The sequence below is a fragment of the Mobula birostris genome, chromosome 21 (assembly GCF_030028105.1).
Source record: "Mobula birostris isolate sMobBir1 chromosome 21, sMobBir1.hap1, whole genome shotgun sequence".
In the NCBI taxonomy this organism is placed as follows: Eukaryota; Metazoa; Chordata; class Chondrichthyes; order Myliobatiformes; family Myliobatidae; genus Mobula; species Mobula birostris.
This window is the reverse complement of record NC_092390.1, coordinates 53,678,887-53,695,454: the sequence shown is the minus strand read 5'-3', so window position 1 is coordinate 53,695,454 and position 16,568 is coordinate 53,678,887. Positions and strand designations below refer to the sequence as shown.

Here is a 16,568-nt window from a genome sequence, read left to right as displayed (position 1 = left end):
GGTATTGTATTGGGAGAGCGCTAATGGTTATTTAGGAGAGGTGCACAAAGGTAATGTATAGTAGGAAACATCAGTCCTACTCTACAATAAGAAAAGTAATAAAATTAAAGCTTACCATCTGGAGGCACCAATGGACCCTGTAAGGACTGCGAGTTTCATTATCAGATCATGGACAACAGGAACCAAACTGATATTCTTGTTCGGATTTTTCAAAAGCTGGAACTGAACAAAGCCAAGATATGTCAATTTCAAACAGCAAGGTGTGAGTTAACTCTCCAACATATGAGCTAATATTATGGTTTTGTCTCTGATGTTTTGTTAATTCAGAGAAAGCTTTAAAATACTGAAAAATGGTAATATAGTTTGACTTAATATATGCAAAGAAATGTTGACTCAAGTTCTTTCATTTTCAGCGTTGCTGCGCCTTCTGATGGTGAAGACATTGTAGGAGCTCCTCCTGCTCCAGCACCTCTGCCTCTTGCCGTTCTACAATCCGATGAGAAGGTCGAGGCATCCATTGAGACAAGTCTGCAAAATCAGTACGCGAGGTAAGTAGTACAAAGGTAGCAAATGAATGAGGTAAACTATTGTTTTAAAATCATGCGAGCATCACCTAGGATGAGACAGGGGGATAAAGTGGGAATGATAATGCTTCAGCCTGTTCTCAGAAAATACTTTATATTCCAAATAATGTTTAAAATATACGCAGTTGCCACTTATTCGGTACACCTGTACACCTGCTCATTTATGCAAATGTCTAATCAGCCAGTCATGTGGCAGCAACTCAATGCATTCAAGCCTGCAGGCATGGTCAAGAGGTTCAGTTGTTGTTCAGACCAAACATCAGAAAGGGGAAGAAATGTGATCCGAGTGACTTTGACCTTGGAATGGTTGTTGGTGCCAGGAGGCGTGATTTGAGTATCTTAGAAATTGCTGATCTCCTGGGATTTTCCTACACAACAGTCTCTGGAGCTTATAGAGAATGGTGTAAAACACAAAAAAAACATACAGTGACTAGCAGTTCTGTGGGCGAAAATTATCGTTGTTAATGAGAGAGGTCAGCGGGGAATGGCTATATTAGTTTAAGCTGACAGGAAGATGATAGTAACTTAAATAACCACAGTGGTGTGCAGGAGAGCTTCTCTGAACCCACAACATATTGAACCTTGAAATGGGTGAGCTATAGCTACAAAAGTCCATGAACATACACTCAACACACACACAATGCTGGTGGAACGCAGCACGCCAGGCAGCATCTATAGGAAGAGGTACAGTCAATATTTCGGGTCGAGACCCTTCGTCAGGACTAATGGAAAAAAGAGATAGTAAGAGATTTGAAAGTGGGAGGGGGAGGAGGAGACCCAAAATGATAGGAGAAGACAGGAGGGGGAGGGATGAAGCCAAGAGCTGGGAAGTAGATTGGCAAAAGCGATACAAGACTGGAGAAGGGGGAGTATCATGGGACGGAAGGCCTTGGAAGAAAGAAAGGGGGAGGGGAGCACCAGAGGAAGATGGAAAACAGGCAAGGAGTTATTGTGAGAGGGAAAGAGAAAGAGGGAAAAAGAAAATTAATTAATTAGTTAGGGATGGGGGTAAGAAGGGGAGCAGGTGCATTAACAGAAGTTAGAAAAATCAATGTTCATGCCACCAGGTTGGAGGCTACCCAGATGGAATATAAGGTGTTTTTTGTCTCCCCCTCCCCCTCCCACTTTCAAATCTCTTGCTATCTCTTCTTTCAGTTAGTCCTGATGAAGGGTCTCGACCCAAGACGTTGACTGTGCTTCTTCCTATAGATGCTGCCCAGCCTGCTGCGTTCACCAGCATTTTGTGTGTGTTGCTTGAATTTCCAGCATCTGCAGATTTCCTCGTGTTTACGAACATACACTCAGTATTTAATCATTATTAAGAGCAGGTAGTACATAATGAAGTGGCCTGGAGTGTATTCCTAAATTTATATGCATTGTTATTAGAATAAGAGACAAACATATTTAATAGAAATTCAGAATGAACTGGTATCAGTAGCTGATAGCTGGACTATAGTATTGATATTTATTTTACTTTGAGATACAACATGGAATAGGCCCTTCAGCTAAATGAGCCGCACCGCCCAGCAAACTATCTATTTAACCCGAGCCTAATGACTGGACAATTTACAATGACCAATTAACCTACTAAGCAGTACGTCTTTGGACTACGGGAGGAAGTTGGAGCACCTGGAGGAAGAAACCCATGGGGTCCCAGGGGGAGGAACTTGCAGACTCTCTACAGACAGAGCCGGAAATTAACTCTGAATGCAGATGCCTTGAGCTGTAATAGTGTTACAATACAACAGCAAAACATACCTCAGGCTGCTGTTTATCATTTACAGCTCGGCATTTAATACCATCAACTTCTCAGTATTAACCAACAAGCTTCTAAAGCTGGGCATCTATACCTCCTCCTCCTCCCTCACTACCATTCAGGGCCCTAAACAGTCCTTCCAGGTGAGGCAACACTTCACCTGTGAGCATGTTGGGGTCATTTACTGTGTTCGGTGCTCTGGGTGTGGCCTCCTGTGTATGCATGAGACCCGATGCAGATTGGGAGACTGCTTTGCTGAGCATCTACGCTCCAACCACAAGAACAAATGGGATCTCCCAGTGGCCACCCATTTCAATTCCACTTCCCATTCCCATTCCGATATGTCCATTCATGGCCTCCTCCACTGTCATGATGAGGCCACACTTAGGTTGGAGGAACAACACATTTTATTCCGTTTCGGTAGCTTCCAACTTAATGGCATGAACATTGATTTCTCAAACTTCTAGTAATGCCCCTGAATACAGCCCCCCCTTCACCATTCCCCATCCTCTTTTCCTTCTCATCTTATCTCCTTGCCTGTCCTTCATCTCCCTCTGTGCTCTTCCCCTTTTTTTTTCTTTCTTCCATGGCCTTCTATCTCTTTCACCAATCAACTTTCCAGCTCTTTACTTCATTCGTCCCCCTCCAGGTTTCACCCATCACCTGGTGTTGCTCTCTCCCCTACCCCCACCTTTTAAATCTACTCAGCTTTCTTTTTCTCCAGTCCAGCAGAAGGGTTTCAGCCCAAAACGTTGACTGTACTTTTTTTCATAGATGCTGCTTGGCCTGCTGAGTTCCTCCAGCATTTTGTGTGTGCTGCTCAGATTTCCAGCATCTGCAGATTGTCTCTTGTTTGTGACCTATATTTCCCTCTGCAATTGGATCCTTGCCTTCCTTATCAGAAGACCACAGATTAGATTCAACTTTATTGTCATTGTGCTGAGTACAGATACAAAGCCAATGAAATGCATTTAGCATCTGACCAGAAATGCAAAGAATAGTGTTATTTACAAAATAACTGCGAATAAAAAAAGTGCTACAGCACACAAATATAAAAATACTGAGACAGTACAATACGGATACGGATCCACAGGCAGTGTGGATTGGGAATAACATCTCCTCCTTGCTGACGATCAACACAGGAGCATGGTGAGGATGCACGTTTAGCCCACTGCTCTACTCTGTCTACTCTTATGACTGTATGGCCAATGCCATTTATAAATTTGCAGATGACAGAACTGTTGTTCATAAAATTTCAGATGGCAATGAGAAGTACAGGAGTGAGGTGGATCAGCTGATTGAGTGGTGTCGTAACAACAACCTTACACGCAATGTCAGTAAGACCAGGGAATTGACTATAGACCGAGAAGGGGAAGTCAGGAGGACTCTCAGCAGTCCTCCTTATTGAGGGCTTAGCGGTAGAAAGGGTGGACAGTTTTCACGTCACGTGTCGGTGATAATAAGCATGATTCTAAGTTCCTGGGTATCTGTCCTGGGTCCAACCCGTTGATTGCATCTCAGCAGCTCTACTTTGTTAGAAGTTTGAGGAGACTTGGTACGTCGCCAAAGGCTCTTGCCGATTTTTATTGATGTGTAGTGCACAGCATTCTGACAGCTTGCCTCACAGCCTGCTCAACGCACAGAAATACAAGAGGCTGCACAGGGTTGTAGACTCAGCCAATTCCATTACAGGCACAACCAGCCCCACCATCGAGGACTTCTTCAAGAAGCAATGCTGCAAAAAGGTAGCATCCATTATTAAGGACACTCAACATCTGGGATATTCTTTCTTCTTGTTCCTACCATTGGGGAGGAGGTACAGAAGCTTGGAGAAGAAGCCACACTCAACGATTCAGGATTTCTGACAGGTCTATGCGCCCATAAACAATTCCTCATTATCCCATTTTTGCACTATTTATTCATATTGTAATTTATAGTAATGTTATGTGTTTGCATTGTACTACTGACACAAGATTTCCAATATGTGAAGGTCAGCTAAATTGTTAAGAGGTGGTTTGTAAATTAATTTAATTCAAAGATCAAAGTTCACCTGATCTGAGAACCTCCTGTTGCATCAGTTTGTTATTTCAGTTCTTCTATCCTTTCCAGTGCCAGTTTAAATTGGAAACCCAATCCATCAGAATGTTTTTGGTTCACTATCTCCAGCCGAATTAGGTGTTCCCACTGATTGTGGAAAAGAAAGCAGTAATGAAGGTTCTAACATGTTGGGGTTGCATCCCATGCATTCGCATCTGTGTACATCTCAATGTCACTTGGGTAATCGCTAGAAATGCTTTTAACTTCCAGATATTGTCTAGCAATATCTGTACTAAACTGAAACTATCTAATCACAAGACTGTTTAAAAAGTCTGAGGTACATACATAAAATTAAGGTGCCTAAAACTTTTGCACCGTACTATATTGTCAATGTGGAGTGGAGAGCGAGTTTGTAAATCTGGCAGAGCAAAGCATGTTGGGAATAGTGAGGGTTGAGCACCGTGGGAGGGGTGTGAGACAGGTGGCAGAGGAGGAGTGCCAGGAGTTGGGAGTTGTGCGGGTGCAGGCTCACCAAGCCCTGAGACACCAGGCAAGGTCACTTGATTCCAACAGTTGGATTATTGATCATTACAGAATGTCGCTCTGATTCTCGTTGCTCCCTCCTCTCTGCCTTTCCCTTTTCCCAAACATGATTCCCCTCTCCCTGTCCCCTTCCCACTCTCAGTTCACAATAAAGAATCGGGTTTATCATCACTCACGCGTCATGAAATTTGTATTTGTTTGCAGCAGCAGTACAGTACAATACATAAAATTACTACAGTACTGTGTAAAAAGTCTTAGGCACCCTTACTATATATATGTGCCTATGACTTTAGCACAGTACTGTATACTAAAGTCTTCTGTGGTAATACTAAAGACCTGGTTTTAAAGTTCTAGAATTTTCTCTTTTTTGGCATTCGAAGTAAGTTGCATGAAATAATTATGAAGACAAAATACAGTAAGACTTTATATTTAACTACCCCTGCCTGAACATGATCTGTTGTAATCAATGTGGAAAGAAGATAGTTTTGAGATATGCAAATGTCTGAACAAAGGTATCTTAAGTTGTATCGTCATAACTGGGGCTTACTGTGTGTTCATTCATTGTCCTTTGTAATGCAGTATAAAAATGATTTGTAACAACATCTGCTCTGAAGGCTGACTTTAGTCAAATTAAAACAGAATACTTTTTGAGCTGTCTTCTTACGTTTCACATTTTTCAGTGTGTCTGCATCCTGTGATTCAGAAACACCAATAGATGCTTGTTTCCCATCTGAATCACCTTCTCTTTCACCTGAAGGCATTACCAAGCCTCAGCCTGATGCAACAGATCTTCAAGAACTTGTGAGGTATGTGGCGTAAAACAGTGTTTATAACTATTATCCTGAGACTACTGATTTCTATTTTTTCAGAAGAGTGGAAATAATCATAGGTTTCTGTTTGGCACTGTTTAGTGTTGAATGTGACTGACAAGAACATTCTGAATTTGAGGACTGAGAAAACATTTGGGGATTTAAACTGGATAATATCCCAAAATAGACTTGTGATATGCAACTAGCACACACCCATTACTCGAGTGGCATACAAAAGACCAACTTAAAGTGGTGACTACACACAGTAAATTTATATACTACCACACACCGTCACCACTCCCAATGTATCGGTCTGTCCACCTTGTAAAGCTGAGTAGCACCGTGGCTGGAACAGGTAGTGACATCAGAGGGCAAAACTGTGCTGTGCCACAGTGGGTAACATCAGACTGTTTATTAGTCACTGTACTGGAGCTCTTGGCTGAAGAGTTTGGATCAGGAAGGCTGCTCTTTGGAATTTCTTTGAAAAGTTAAGGCAAATGCTTCCCAGAGTGGTTAATATAAGGTGCTGAACCTTGGGAATATGAATATAATGCAAAAAAAACCTGATATTATTATTCAATAGTTAATACATGTCCTATTGACCAACAGCTCCACTGGGTACAGCTCAATTCACTCTGTGCCCATCATATAGAGACTGTGCAAAACTTTTAGACACATATACTTATATAGCTAGGGTGCCTATGACTTTTGCGCAGCACTGTATTTGTCAACATGGAACAGAGAGCAAGTTTGTAAATCTGGTGGGAGGAAAGGATGTTGGGAATGGAGCAGGCGGAGCACTGCAGGAGGGCTGTGGGGCAGGTGGCACAGGAGTGCCAGGGGCAGGGGCGGCACAGGTGTGGGCACACCCATCCCTGAGACAGCAGGCAAGGTCATTTGATTCTCAATTCGGAGCATGGAAGTTGTAGTTGTATACCCATTGTATTTCTGGAAAGCATTGTGTGGAGAATTCATGGGCTGCCGCAGCATTTCCATTCTCTTCTCCAAAAATCTCTCTAAAAGTGTTTTGCTGGTGTTTCGTTCTTTAGCACCTCCTCCTTAGCTCCCACTCGTTTTCCCAGTCATGCTGATTATCACAAGGCAGTCGCTTGTGTCTTGCACCCTCGCTGTTAAATCACTTTGTACTTTAGTATTAATTCGGAGATGATTCAAACTTTAAAATGTCTGAAATGAGTAGAATTCTGACATTCGCCAAAAGAAATAACTCGACTCCTGTAAGTTGAAGATTTATTTCCATAGCCCATCTGGATGGAGGACAGGGAGATTATCCATCATATCATCGCTTGTGTGCTTGGTCATGCATGAGAGGTTCGAGGAATGTGAAGAGTGGAATGTCAGAGCAGTAAACACAGAAATGAACATGTGATCTGCCATTCAGCATAAGGTGCACATACTAATTCTGTTATCAATATAGTTTCATACCTACCTCCTCTGGAGGATTTTGTGAATGCATTGCACTTCTATTTGGATAGCTAAGGAGATCCTTGAAGCATGCCAGAGTTCAAGCTTTCCCCTTCTTTGATGTGTTGGACGCACCCTCTAGTGGTTAAATTCCATTATCACACGAACTTAGTTATTTTATTTTATTTGGAGATACAGGGCTGCACAACAAGCCACCTATTTAACTCCAGACTAATCACAGGACAATGACCCTGCTAACCAGTACATTTTTGGACTGTGGAGGAAACCAGAGCACCTGGAGGAACCCCACACGTCCATGGGGAGAATCTACAAAGTCCTTACACACGCGCCGGAATCGAACTCCAAACTCTGAGCTGTAATAGTGTTGCGCTACCAAGGGAGAACCTGGTTTCGGTTCCCAGTGTTAAATAAGATAAACTTGAATCTCATCGGTGACTTCAACTTCCCCAATATTGATTGGCACCTCCTTACTGCAAGGGGTTTAAATGGGGCAAAATTTGTTAGGTGTGTCCAGGAAGGATTCCTGACACAATATGTGGACAAGCTGACTTGAGGAGAGGCCATACTGGATCTAGTACGAGGCAACGAACCTGGTGAGGTGGCAATCTCTCAGCGGACGTGCATTTTGAAGATGGTGACCACAACTTCCTGACCTTAAGCTTAGGCCTTGGTCAAGAATAGGAGCAGACAGTATGGAAAAGTATTTAATTGGGGGCAGGGGAATTATGATGCTATTAAGCAGGAACTTGGGAGTGTAAATTAGGAACAGATGTACCAGACTGAGGCCACTTTGGGGAAGTCCTCTTTAACTCATGCTCAAGCAAGCTTCATCAGTGTAATGGAAGCCAGTGGTCCTGCACGGACCATGAATGCGAAGCATTCCCTTTGGGTGCCATATGCAAACCGGGCATTAGAGCAGGTCTAACGTCTGGACCCTACAGCAAAAAATCACAGACTGTCCGTCCCTGTGGTAAGTCACTGATTAAACAGCATTGATTTATTTCTGAGAGAAATTGGATTGTGTGCAGCAGTGGAAAACCATTGTTCAAGATACTGTGATTAGTTTTCTAAAAAAAGTGAATTAAAGTGGGTGCAGCACTGTTGCTCACAACCGAAGGGAAGTGTGAGAGGTTGTGAGGTGGTAAAACCTAGCAGAGACTGCAGAGAGTCCAGGAGGGATGATAGTGTTCATTTGTAGCAGTTATAAAAAATGTTGTTTATGACTTAATTTAAGCCAGCTTCAGGCAAAGAATTCTGGCAGGAAATGACAATATTCTCATTTACATGGGGTTAGGATAATATCACTGAATGTGGAAAAGATGAGCTTTTTATTGTTTAAACAGAGCAGGAAATAAGAGTAATTTTCAGTAATTAATTTAAATAAGTGAAGGGATTTTACTTGGTCAAATGGCATTGAAACGTAAGTACTGATCGACTGGGAGGTCACCCAACATGAGGTCACCCTTTAGAACAGAGGTAAGGAGGAATTTTTTTAGCCAGAGAGTAGTAAATCTGTGGAATGCTCTGCCACAGACTGCAGTGGAGGCCAAGTCTGTGCATATCTTTAAGGCGGAAGTTGATCATTTCTTGATCGGTTAGGGCATCGAAGGATGTGGCGGGAAGGCAGGTGTATGGAGTTGAGTGGGATTCAGGATCAGCCATGATGGAATGGCGGAGTGGGCTCGATAGAGTGAATGGCTTAATTCTGCTCTTATGTCTTATGATCTTATGTACACTGTGTTCATAGCTAACTTATTATCATTATTACTAATATTATTAGAATCGATTACCCATTTGCCAGTTAGATGGTGCTATGTCAAATACAACATACTTGGTGTCAGTGCAATTGTATCTGGAAAGTCCAAATGCCTTGAGTTTGTCATATCTCTTTCCACCTCAATTTGAAAACATAGATTTGGATGTAGAAGGTATGATTAAAAAGTTTCCAGATGACATGAAAATCAGAAGTGTTACTGACAGTGAGGAGGATAGTCATAGGCTACCAGGGAATATTAATCAATTGCTAAGATATATAGGGATGAATGGAATTTAATTCTGATAGCAGATGATACACTTTAGGTGAACTAATGAGAGTAGGACAAATATAATGAACAACAGGGCTACAGGGAGTACTGAACAACAGAGGAACTTTGGTGTACAATTTCATGGTCCCCTGAAGATGGCAGCACAGGTAGATAAAATGGTGAAGAAAGCATGTGATACTCTCTTTCATTAGTTAAGGCATAGAATGAAACAGCTTTCAAGTTCACGTCCAATTTTATACAACCTTGTTAGGCTGGTCATCACAATATAACAAGGATATGATTACATTAGAGAGGGTGAGGAGCAGATTCACCGGCACATTGTCCAGGATAAAGTGTTTCAGTTCTGCGAGATTTAAGAGGCTGGGATTGTTTACGTTGGAATGGAGCAGGCTGAGATTGGTTATGCTAAATATATACAAGGTTATGAAGGATATAGATAGGGTAGATGGTCAGATCTTTTCCCTCCAGCAGAGGTATCTAAAACAAGAGGACATAGATTTTGGGGGTTACTTGAGGAAGAACATTCTCATCCAGAGGTGGTTAGAACCTATAACTCACTACCTGAGTGAGTGGTAGGTGCAGGTGTTCTTACAGTTATGTTTCTAGGTGAATTATTGAATGCCAGTACATAGAAAGCTACAGATCATGTGGTAATCAGTGGGATTAGTATAGATGGATACTCACTACATATGATGGGCCAAAAGGCCTGGTTCTGTTTTGCATGACTCCATGACAAGAACATACAACAGTCAAAAAGGTCAAAGGTTATTGTTAACAACAAAACTATAAAACCAACCTCTGTAGTCTCAAGATTATCCTGGTCTGTTAATCAACATTACCCATCAAGAGTTATGCTTCATGATAACTCCTTTTGCCTTTCATAAATTTGACCAGTCTGCCTATTTACTCACTCGTACAAGTCAGGTTGTTCCTGAACGTCACCAGTGGGTGATCTTGAGGTATAGTATGTTCTCCTTCCCTGTCAAGTGCACTGGAAGAGTCATACAATAATCGTCTGCTCTGAGCCATGTCATATGACGTGGGGGTTCCAGGTCTTTTCGGGGCCTCTCTTCCTGCCATTACAGACATTTACACCACACGCTGCACCCGTAAAGCCAACAGCATTGTGAAGGACCCCACGCGCCCCTCATACAAACTCTTCTCCCTCCTGCCATCTGGCAAAAGACACCGAAGCATTCGGGCTCTCACGACCAGACTGTGCAACAGTTTCTTCCCCCAAGCCATCAGACTCCTCAATACTCAGAGTCTAGACTGACACCTACATCATTTATTATTATATTGTAATTTGTCCTCTACTCTGCCTATTGTCTTGTTTATTAATTATTGTACTAATCTGCACTGTTTTGTGCACTTTATGTAGTCCTGTGCAGGTCTGTAGTCTAGTGCAGTTATTTTTATGTTATTTTACGTAGTCTAGTGTAGCCTTGTGTTGTCTCACATAGTCTAGTGTAGTTTTGTGTTGTTTCATGTAGCACCGTGGTCCTGGAGGAACGTTGTTTTGTTTTTACTGTGTACTGTACCAGCAGCTTATGGTCGAAATGACAATAAAAAGTGATTTGACTTGACCAGGATTGTGCTTGGCAAATTTTTCTACTGAAGTGGTTTGCTGTCGCCTTCTTCTGGGCAGTGTCTTTACAAGACGGGTGACTCCAGCCATTATCAATACTCTTCAGAGATTGTCTGCCTGGCGTCAGTGGTCGCATAACCAGGACTTGTGATATGCACCAGTTGCTCATACGATCATCCACCACCTGCTCCCATGGCTTCACGTGGGCTTGATCGGGGTGGTGGGGGGTGGGGGAGATAAGCAGATGCTACACCTTCCCCAAGGGTGACCTGCAGGCTAGTGGAGGGAAGGAGCACCTTACACCTCCTTTGGTAGAACACTGAAACAGGTTCTTGACATCAGATCCATGCCAACTATGGTCCATATCCTTCTAAATCCTTCCTTAACCAAATGTCTTTTAAATGATATTATGACACCTGCCTCAACCACTTCCTCGTGTAACTTCTTTTATATGGGTGCCGTTCTTTCCGTGAAGTTGCTGCATCCCGCCTGCCCCCGCCCCCGCCTCAGTCCCTTATAAATCTTTAACTTCTCACCTTAGAACTGTGCCTTGGAATTCTGAGTTCCCCTTCCCTGAGTAAAGGGTGGCACGGTAGCGTAGTGGTCAGTACAACGCTTCACAGTACCAGTGTCCTGAAGTTCAATTCCCGACCCTGTCTCTAAGGAGTTTGTTTGTTCTCCCCGTGACCACGTGGGTTTCCTCCGGGTGCCCTGGTTTCCTCCCACAGCCCAAAGGCGTACTGGTTAATTGGTCCGTGTATAAATTGGCCCGTGATTAGTCTAGGGTTAAATCGGGAGATTGCTGGGCAGTGCAGCTCGAAGGACTGCAAAGGCCTAGACCATGCAGTATCTCAATAAATAATAAAAAGACTATATGCATTCACCCTTTCAATATGCCTCATGATCTTATACATTATGAAACATCAGAGACATAGACCCTTGCACAAGAGAACTTGCAACTGTGGAACTCACTGGGTTGAGCAGCATCTGTGAGGGGAATGAACTGCAAGGTAATGAAGCAGCTGCCAAATTGAGTCTATCAGATCGTGAACTAACCGACAGAAGGGATAAACCTCATCTTCATCATTTTACCTGAGGCGGAATCGCTGTCCATGTTTACTGGGAGAAGAGATCACCACACAATTCTCGTCCAATCACCTCACTGCATCATGTTGCTCTGGATGGGATAGACCCAGAACAGAGCCATAATAACATTATTCACAAAAACATTGGTGCCTATCATCTGTGTGTGAAGGACCAGGCAGAAACATTCCTGTCCTTACAGCTTTCTTCCAAGGACTCCATCCTCACAGAAACCAATCTTAATCCACTTTGATCCACTCCAGGTAATGGCGAAAATTGGTTATGAGCACTGGATGCAGCAAAGGCAAAGGGAGCAGAGCTCACCCTAGCTGAACACTTTCAGTGCAAGACAAGCTGCACCTCCAGCCGAGCTTCTCCATTTCAGTTATAACACGGGTATCGATTTCTCCTTGCGGTAAAAAAAAATCCCTCCCCCTTCTATTTCCCACTCTGGCCTCTTACCTCTTCTCACCTGCCTATCACCTTCCCCTGGATCCCCTGCTCCTTCCCTTTCTCCTATGGTCCACTCTCTTCTCTTACCAGATGCCTTTCTCTCCAGCCCTTTACCTTTCCCACCCACCTGGCTTCACCTGTCACCTTCTAGCTCTCTTCCATCTCCTCCCCCACCTTCCTATTGTGCCGTCCTTGTACATACAGGGTGACCAAAGTGTATCAGCGATGTAAGATTACGCATTGCAATACGGTACCAATGCCTGCATCAGCATAATCTATACGAAAATGAGTCCAGCAGCAACTGTTTTGGGTCTTGCAATGTAGCTTCTAGTTTTCTTGTCCAATTCTAATCCATCTTCTGATTCAGCAAAGCAGAGATCTGAACTTGATCCTTAGAAATGATGGGACTGTTCATAGTGATTGAGATGTCATAAACGGGCCTTTAACTCTGTAAGAAATGTTGGTCTGGGTCCTCCGCTTAGAGCTTGTCCTCAAAAAGTTAGAGACTTTCTGCATCAGTCTCGTAATCAGACTGCGCTGGCCCAAGGGCATGACCAGGTCCTGAAGAAGCTGGAGGAGATCCCAGAGACCTGCAGGTGGGATGCGAGAAGCGGCCTTTCCCCAGTGGGACAACAACTCATCCCATTTGTTAAGGCTGGTAAGAGCGATGATACACCCACCCAAGAGCTCCTTTATGACTCCCCTCCACAGGCAAGAGTGGAACATGAGGGTAGATCTCAGCAGACAGCTGCAATTTCCCCGAAGAAATCACCACCACATCTCTCCACCCCGACATAGTACTGGGGTCCATGGCCACCAAGACAGTCCTCCTCACTGAGTTAACCGTCCCACGGGAGGAAGGAGTGGAGGCTGCCCATGAGCGGAAGAGGCTGAGGTACTCAGACCTGGCAGCTGACTGGAGGACCGTCGCCTACCCTGTGGAGGTAGGTCTGCGCATCGACGACAAGGTTACTCCGTGGTGTGGCAGTGACTGGAGCGAGGCTCGGAAGGGCCACCAGAGAGATGGCTGAAGAGGGAGAAAAGGGCAGCTTTTGACTGTGGCTGAGAAGAAAGGACAGAAATTGGGGGCCGAGTAACTCTATTGAGAGCTGCCGCGGGGGAGACAGGGAGACGTCTCTGCCACTGCTCCACCACCAGGAGATGTACCAGGGCTAAGGAAGTGAAACGTCAATGAGTGGTGGTCCCTGGATACTGACTCTGCAGCTGACCAAATGCCAAGCAGGAAACAGCATCTTCCCGTAAGTCTCATTGAGGGTAAACTGTTTTTGAAGCAAATTAAATACATGTGTCTCTCCTTAACCTCCCTGCTGTTTCTCGGAATGATCAATTTATACCTTCTTGATGTCGTTCATTGTGAAGTGATTCAATGTACACATGCTATGTGATTAGTAACTTCTCTGTTACTATTTTTAGCCCTTAATGTACCATTGCTTATACAGTGACAGTACAACATAGATAGGCTTCCGTTTTCCCAGAGTTATCACAAAACTTATATCTGACCCTGTCAGAAAATTCTGTAGCATTTGGATATAAAGGCTCCATATGTGACGTGAGCCATAGCATTATTGTGAAAGCAAACTCTGCCCCTTTATTTAAGTGTCTGTTTCTGTTCTCCAGATCCACTTACACATAACTCACAAAGTTCTGAAAACAAAAACATGGGATTAGAAAGCTCAGAAACAAGTTGGAGGCTCAGTGAAAGAAATTGACTTCTGACATTGACTTCTCAAACTTCTGCTAATGCCCCACCTCCCCCTCATACCCCATCCGTTATTTATTTATATACACACATTCTTTCACTCTCTCTCCTTTTTCTCCCTCTGTCCCTCTCACTATACCCCTTGCCCATCCTCTGGGCTTTTCCCCCCCTCCCCCTTTTCTTTCTCCGTAGGCCTCCTGTCCCATGATCCTCTCATATCCCTTTTGCCAATCAACTGTCCAGCTCTTGGCTCCATCCTTCCCCCTCCTGTCTTCTCCTATCATTTCAGATCTCCCCCTCCCCGTCCCACTTTCAAATCTCTTCTTTCAGTTAGTCCTGACGCGAAGGGTCTTGGCCCGAAACGTCAACTGTACTTCTTCCTAGAGATGCTGCCTGGCCTGCTGCGTTCACCAGCAACTTTTATGTGTGTTGGCTCAGTGAATGAATGTGCCACAGAGTCTGACAATGAGCAATATTGACAGGAAAATCCAATATTTGGTGCTGTGTTTGAGGTGGTGGCAATAACATCCAAATGCACTCGGACAGCTGCTTGGCTGTGTTTGGTCTTGAAAACGTTTCTTCTTCATGCCTTTAGAGACTGGGAAGAAAGAGCAGGAAAATCTGGCTTGATGTTGCAATATTAATTTCAGTTTTTGAAATATGGTGCGAAAATAGTGTAAATTTTTATCTCTTATAAAATCAGTTTTAATATGTTGATCAAATCATTAACCACAAATTAGAATGGACAATGAACAACTTCCTCTATTTTTACAAATACACAACCCTTCAAAGCCAGATCTAATGAAGGTTATCATCCCACCCTGAATACTTCTCTCTACTTCCCACCCCCACTCCCAGCATCCAGTTAACACTGCCTTGTGTCCTCTTTCTGAGGAATAGCAGAATCGCTGACTAAGGAGTGACAGCAATTGTATTTCCAATGCAGTCTGCGGAAATTATTACAACCAGTGCCAAAATGAGCAGTTGTTGTGCTGGACTGAGGAAATACTATTGTATCTTTGACACAGACTCTCTGAGCTCTTTTCAAATTACACTATAACAGCTTTGAAAATCCATTCCTTTGGATGTAATGGATGTAAACAAATTTCTCAGTGGATGTGTAAAACATCTCACTCATAAGAATGATGTATGTGTAAAAAAAAGCAGTTCAAAGTGCCTTTTTACTTTGAATAATCTGATAAATAATTGCAGCCCAGAGCTACAGCCAAAGTCATTAAAGAGTTAAAATCACAGTAAGGCAAAACGTTCTTCATATAATTTGGGCAGATCCTGACCCCTGGAGTGAGACAGCATCAGCTGATCAGCCTTGATTGCACTATAACCTTCACTCATTTCCTCGAAATTCTGTTTTGGAATATATTTCAATGGTCTGTGATTTATCTACAAACCGCACAATGCTTTCTAATGTTTTTATTGCTAGTGATTTGGTTTGGATAAAATAGCCTGATTTCTGTATATAAAAAAATTCTAACTGTGATAATATGATCCATATTCACTCTGATATCAAAACTGCTGCACAGATCTGAATGGACTGGGAACTTGCTTTGTCTTTTAAGCCCATAGTTGATGTTGTACAGATCTTTTTACTTCCACATTTGATCAATAGATCTGTTTACCAGTGAAAAAGCAGCAAACAACGTAACTATTACAAATTAAATGATTATTGGATCAATGTGAAATTTGAAGTATTTTGTGCTTTTAATTATCCACAGGAAATCTTACCCATGAAAATATGCAGAGCTGGTCACATGTCATAATGAACACATCCAGAGATTTCAGAACGTCAACAGCAATATTTCCATGAATTTATTTCAAAAAATGGTATACTTTGAAAAATTCATTGTGCCCCAAAATATATAGCTTTAACACGTCATTTGTGACTGAGGTACCCGAGTTTTAAAACACAGCTTTCTTTGACATGGAATTATTTTCAATTCTTGCAATTCCAGTGGGAGCTACTCAATCCCATCTGTTTAATCAGTGAATGGGTGAGATCACAAATTTAACGTAACATTTATACTCCTGCCAATTATTTTGTTCTGGAGTATCACCTCATTATGGTTAAGCAGCTCGGTAACCACTACACACAAAGTCTGCATCTGGTGCCCATGGAAACCAATATTTCCATCCTTTACTGGATTTAGCAAGATGTGGTTTAAAGCATCGTGTTGCTAACTGTTTATTTAACTCAACAATATACAAAAGGACTAAAGATCCTTTAAAAGACTCGTCATATGTACATCGAAACATACAGCAAAAAACGATGCGGTTTGTGTCGAATCAAACCAGTGAGGATTGTACTGGGCAACACTCTAACAAGGAAAGATTAGCGTAAATTTCATATCCCAAAAGGGGCAATATTCTAGGCTATGCTTTTTGTCTGGGGACAGAAGTAAATTTTGCTGGAGTTTCACTGGACTCTTGACTGGTTTCATTCATTATCTACAACATAGCTTTGGTTTGAACCAGGAGCTAGTTTTCCTAAA

General features: G+C 42.8%; 1 protein-coding gene across 7 annotated transcripts in view; it reads left to right on the top strand.

Annotated features, from left to right (window-relative positions):
• LOC140185800 (uncharacterized) overlaps window positions 1-16,568 on the top strand; it is a 278,871-nt gene that overhangs the window by 162,677 nt on the left and 99,626 nt on the right. For all 7 annotated transcript variants that reach the window (XM_072239496.1, XM_072239493.1, XM_072239495.1 and 4 more), the window contains 2 exons: window positions 414-548; window positions 5,601-5,726. In XM_072239496.1, coding sequence (XP_072095597.1) covers window positions 414-548; window positions 5,601-5,726 — 261 coding nt within the window. The remainder of the gene's footprint in view (window positions 1-413; window positions 549-5,600; window positions 5,727-16,568) is intronic.